Raw genomic sequence first — 6,000 nt, forward strand, 5'->3', positions numbered from 1 at the left:
TATCTGTGAGATGACAGCGATTATCATCCTCACACAGTTGCTACGATTTCTTTGGCAAAGGAAAATACAAACTGCATTATTCCTTGAAAGAGCCCTGCGTCCTTTCTTTGTGCCTGACTTACCGTCCACAGCCATTGCGCTGAGAGCTGGCAGTCTATAACATTACTATCCCGTTCGAGCGCTCGGTGCACTGGCTGCAGGATCAGTGGATGCGACTGGACAGTAACAGGATGTTTCAGCTCATCTACTCTCTCCCATTGCCTCCAGGCCACCGGAAATACGCCCGGAGCCTCCTTTCAAAGACCTGAATTTGGGGCAATCCACCAAAAGAAACACACCATACCCAACGTCACGTAGACTTCGGTGGGAAAGCCTTCTTTTGTTAGAGAGAATCTTCTCAAGAAACAGTAAATTAACGTCATGCAATAGGAGACCGCTATCCTTACAGCCCAGGTCACAACCTGTATCCCTGGAAGAATGAGTTCTGGTATATTGCCCTCCCCTATCTCGCAGCACCCGGAGGAGGGCGGCGCAGAACAAAGGGACAGTCTGTCAGCAAAATTATTGATTGTACAGGAGGAATTGTACAAACTCTCAGAGCACCAACGGGAATGCTGAAAGTTTTTTTAAAAAACATACTCACTTGAAATAGTAGATAACTCCAACACTGAGAATAACAAGGAAAAAAAAATCTGATTTTATTTAGTTAGGTTCTATAGAATTGGAATTAAAGAGGTAACCAGTAAACCCAACAGCGAAAATACCATCGGAAACATACAGAATAAAACTGCTTGTTTGGAGGAAGGGTCATTGGACCCGAAACGTGAACTCTGATTTCTCTCTACAGATGCTGAAAACCAGTGGAGCTTTTTCAGCAATTTCTGTTTTCATTTTTGATAAAACCATTCCTTGATATTCCAACATTTATAGTTGCATATTATTTTAATCAATAATTGTGTGGTCTCTCTGAATCCACATTCCCTTTTGAAATCAAAGTTTACATGTTCCTTGCTGAAATAAACGTGTGTATAAATAACAATTAACATGAAGGAAAGGTCAACACAAATCATAAGGTGACATACACAATGTACAGCCTAACATTTGTTTTGAAAATGTGCCCGTCCAGTTGAACAAAGTTGAAAAGATATCAAAATGACCATCATGAACTTGAAAGCTCTTGCAGTTTCACCAGCTTATTCAAGATGATATTTTGCTATCTTCAATTCTGATATCATTATAACCATTCTTTTTTGTTACAGTTTAAGAACATATTCCATCTAACTCATGCCCTTACATTTAAAACTACCATTTTCTTCCTCCTAGACCTCATGCTTACAAGCAATATACCATGGCTCCCTTTTAATCTGCTGCCACCTTTTTGTTTACAAAATCATGATCATCATTTTTCCTCTCATAAAGTCAAATATTAACCACTATTTTCTCTAACAATTATATAATCTTTCATGTCATTTCTGACTCTAAGTTCTCCAATATATTGCCACATCTAACTTCATTCACATAGACCTATAACTCCTTCTTCTAACTCTTCAATCTGACTTTCATCCTGCGTAGCTTCAGGGGCTAGATTCTTATTGCCTCCCCCAACACCTTGTTAAGCTGTCCTCAGAATATCATTCACTACCCTGTTCTACATTAACAGAATGTTTCTTCCCGTTTGTCTATCACCCCTTTCTCATTGTCCACATGCCAAATATTTCCTTTAAAATCTTTCTCCTTGTCTGCAAGTCTGACCTTGACTTCATCCTATTTTAATTTATTACTGTACTTCCTTCATTATCATTTGATTATCTCAATTTTGGCTTGTGAAAACCTCCTATCACTTATAAATTTCAACTTTCTCAACTCCTATTTGTGGGAATCCTTCCCTTTTGGCTGTTCTTTGTCTCTCAACTTGAGAAAACTTTACAAATTTATCTTTTGAATCAACTGTTTCAATTTGGTTCAGCTTTTACTACCTTATTTCATTTACTTTATTTATTTGTGGCATCTTATGTGATTGCAAACATTTTCTCTTCATTCCTTTTAACGTGTCTGTAGCTTCTAATACAATTGACTATACCATCCTTCACCAAGCGCTTCCACTGACATCTAGTTAATTCGAACAGTTCCCACTTGGTTCCATTCTTATCTATTTAGTCATAGTCAGAGTGCAACTTACAACTGCTTTACTTTTTGCTTTTTGCTGTACACCATTGCTTTGTGTCTACAAAGATCTATCCTGGTCTTCTTTCTATTCCTCATGTACTTATTGCCACTCGATGACACCATCTGAAACAGCAACATTGGTTTTCGCCCATGTACATGGTGACACATACTTTTACATCACCACTAACGCCCTTGACTTTGCTACTGCTGCTACACTAACAGACTGTTTATCTGACATCCAGTACTGAATGAACAAAAACTTCCTCAAGCAAAATATTATGAAGACTGAAGTGATTATTTTGGTCTCCACTCTAAATTCTGTTCCCTACCTTTTGAGTCTATCCCTTTCCTCAGTCTAAGACTAAATTAATCTGTTCACATCTTGACCCCAAGATGAGCTTCCAAATATATGTTTGTGCCACTATTAAAACTGCCTCTTCCCACCTCTTTAAAATTGCTCAACCTCACCCCTAACTCGGCTCATCTTCAGCTGAAACCCTAATTCATGCCTTAGTTATCTCCAGATTTAAATATTCAAATGCAATCCAAATTGATCTCCCACAATCTACCTTCCATAAGCCTGAAATCATATGTTGTCTGCGTATTAACCCACTTCAAATTGGCTTTACTTGTCATTCCGTATATGCTGAGCAACATCAGCTGTCAGTCTATTAATGTTTGGTTAATCACAATGCTGAGATGGTTAATGTCTTTATTTAAGGTGAAGAAGAAACACATGGTAATTATTAATTGGTCAGATATATATACAGATATCACCTGTAACATGGGATTTGGAATGAGAAGTGTACAACTGAGGATGTCAAGGAACTTTATCCACAAAATAAAAAAATTTTTTCCAACTGGCTCAAAACTTACTAGTAGTGGTAAATAGTGGAGGTTGGGTGATAAAAAGCAAAGATTGGAAACTAAGTTCTTTTTCAGGTAGAAGATTGAAATTGGAGTTATTTTGGAGAAAAATAGTTGAAAGCAATTGCAAAGTTGGGATATGACTTCTAACCAATGTTTTGTGAAGTTGAACCTTATAATCAATGGAAAAATGAAGTGGATATATGGATACAGGTTATACCTTTACCAAGAAAAGAAAGGTTTGGACTGGGCACAGACACTTTCTCCTAGAAACAAGACCGGGTGTAAAGTACTCTCAGAGCTAAAAGTTCAGTAATTGGAAAATTTGGAAATTCTACAAAAAAGTTAAGGACAACATTTGTAAGAAAGACAACCTCTTAAATCTATGTGAGACATGGTCAGACCTTAGGAGAAAGTGAGGACTGCAGATGCTGGAGATCAGAGCTGAAAATGTGTTGCTGGAAAAGCGCAGCAGGTCAGGCAGCATCCAAGGATCAGGAGAATCGACGTTTTGGGCATGATCCCTTCTTCAGGAATGCAGACTTTAATCAATTTCAAAAATAACATGAATATTCTAATAAAGAATATGTAATAGAATTTAACAGACCATACACAAAATTTCAAAAAACTCCACCTGAGATTCCTTACTCGGTGCTTGCTTTTAAAAAGCAAGGTTGTGATAAGTCCTCAAATATGGATACATTCCTAATATTAACTGGAGTGACATCTTCAGAAAGAAAAATAATTTTTCTTCACATGCTGCTATCCTCACAAACAATTCTGGAAAGATGTTCATGTCTAAAATTTTATAGACAAATGGGACCTTCAGAAGTGCCACAAGAAATGAAGGATTAACTAGGAAAAAATGAGGACCGCAGATGCTGGAGATCATAGTCGAAGAGTCCCAACGGCTTATGCTTGAAATATCGATTCTCCTGCTCCTTAGATGCTGCCTGACTAGCTGTGCTTTTCCAGCACCACACTCTTCGAAAATAGAAGGTGAGTTTTTATAAACAATGCCATACTAAAATAGCCAGAAAGATGGAAAGAATTTGGTGTTCACACTGAGGTGCTCGAAAGAGGAAAGCCAGCTTTATCACACAGATGGATATGCACAGAAAACGTGTGTCCCAATGGTACTTATAAGACAAAAGTCAGTCAAATAATTTGAAAGAGAGACTTGCTGGCAAGTGTTGGAGTTGATTCCCTTACATAAGGAAAGGTAAGCCTGAACATTTCCTGAGCACTTTTATAATATACTTTTGGGAAGTAAATCAATTGACCTAAAAACTGCATTTTTGCAAGAGAAAATGATTCTAATTAAGGGTTTTAGAAGCCATATACAAAAACTGACGATGTAACAGGGAAAGTATGGAAATTTAATGATTGTTTACAGGTTGACTGATGCATCAAGAGTTTGATCATTCTCTTTGGGATGACGCTTATTTGAAATAAAATGAGTTGACACAATTCATCAACTGTTAGTTAGCTTTACAAAGAGAAGACTTACCTTAAGATATTACTAGATGTCTTTGAAGAGAGATGTGTTGTGCTATGATCAGAACATGAAATATTGAGATGGGAACCTTGGAATATGATGTTAAGAATATGGATATTTTCTTTAATTTACTTTCTAAAATTATTTGAGAAATACAGGATCTGTTAACGGTTGTTTGTATGATATTGTGAAAACTACTTTTTATTTCTTTAGTTACCTTTGGAAAGATTGTTCTCAAACATTTACATTCATAAGAATGAGGAGATTATGCTAACGTATGGTGAATCACATTATAAAGTTTGTTAATGTCTTATTTAAGGTTAAGAAGTAACAGTTGGTGACTATTAATAGTCTAAGTACATATCAGGAACATCTGTAACAGCAAGTACGGAATGCGAACAAGAAGACTGAAATAGTCAAACTGTCTCCACACAAAAAAAGTGTCTAAATTTTAATCTCTCCAACTGGCTTTGAATCAATTAACACAGTCAGACAAAGTCTAATTTTTAATTTTCAACGTTATTTTCAATTCCCTGTATTTTCTTATTCCTCTATATATCTCCATAATCTTCACCACCCTACAATCCTTAAAGATGTCTGCACTTATCTAATTCTGACTACTTGTCCATTCACATTTTTAATTGCTCCTCGTCAGTGGCTGTACCTTCAGCTGTCTAGACCCCATGCTCTGGAATATCTCCCGATCCCTCTCCCCCAAACTTCTTTGCCTCTTTGCTTTCATTTTTTCAAGACACACTTTAAGTCACATTTTAAAAGCAAATTGTTTTTTTCAATTGCAAATAATACTCAATTGATTAAAGAACACTGATCTTCTAAAGATGAGTTGTGCATTTAAATAGCAGCTTATCACATCCTAAGGCTGCAGTATCTGAAAAGTGCTTTTCAACAAAGAACTACTTTGAACATGAAGTAACTGTGGTTGTAGGCTTTAAAAGGACAAGGAGAGATGACTTCAAAGGTGAAGGGCATGGGCAACATGAAGTTAAAACTAATTTGCAGTTCAGCTTTTTTTAACGTATTATCAAATTACGATAACTCCATGATCATCGTGATGGATTCCATTTCACTACCTTGAGGTGTTTCTTGTTTTGCAATATTGTATTTGACATTTAAGTAGATGCTACAGGTAAATAGTAATACATTAAGTATGATTAATGTTGATTCTTCAACATTCATTTGTTAGCTGAATTATTTATGTACAATATGTACTATTATTTTCTAACATGCATACATAAACTAAAGAATTTCAAGTTCTCTACTGGTTTCTTTGCACTAAACAAAAATCTTTACTGTGACAACCTTTTTCAAATTACAGGAAATGTGATAGTAATTTTCAATAAACAACAATTTGTGGCAGGTGCACCCTTTGAATTCCAAAATGAATAGGAGTAAAAAGAGAGAAGAACGGAACTCCAACTGATCAAAGAGGCTTGCTGGGAAGTTAATTA

General features: G+C 36.2%; 1 protein-coding gene across 1 annotated transcript in view; it reads right to left on the reverse strand.

Annotated features, from left to right (window-relative positions):
• Window positions 1–418, reverse strand: part of LOC122560127 (sterile alpha motif domain-containing protein 10-like) — a 115,680-nt gene extending 115,262 nt beyond the window's left edge. The window contains exon 1 of the mRNA XM_043710400.2: window positions 123–418. Within this exon, the coding sequence (XP_043566335.1) occupies window positions 123–135 (13 nt within the window). The 5' untranslated portion in view covers window positions 136–418. The remainder of the gene's footprint in view (window positions 1–122) is intronic.
• Window positions 419–6,000: the final 5,582 nt, after the last annotated feature.

Source organism: Chiloscyllium plagiosum, unplaced genomic scaffold, assembly GCF_037043375.1.
Source record: "Chiloscyllium plagiosum isolate Xiang-an unplaced genomic scaffold, Cpla_swu_hap1 HiC_scaffold_15, whole genome shotgun sequence".
Lineage (NCBI taxonomy): Eukaryota > Metazoa > Chordata > Chondrichthyes > Orectolobiformes > Hemiscylliidae > Chiloscyllium > Chiloscyllium plagiosum.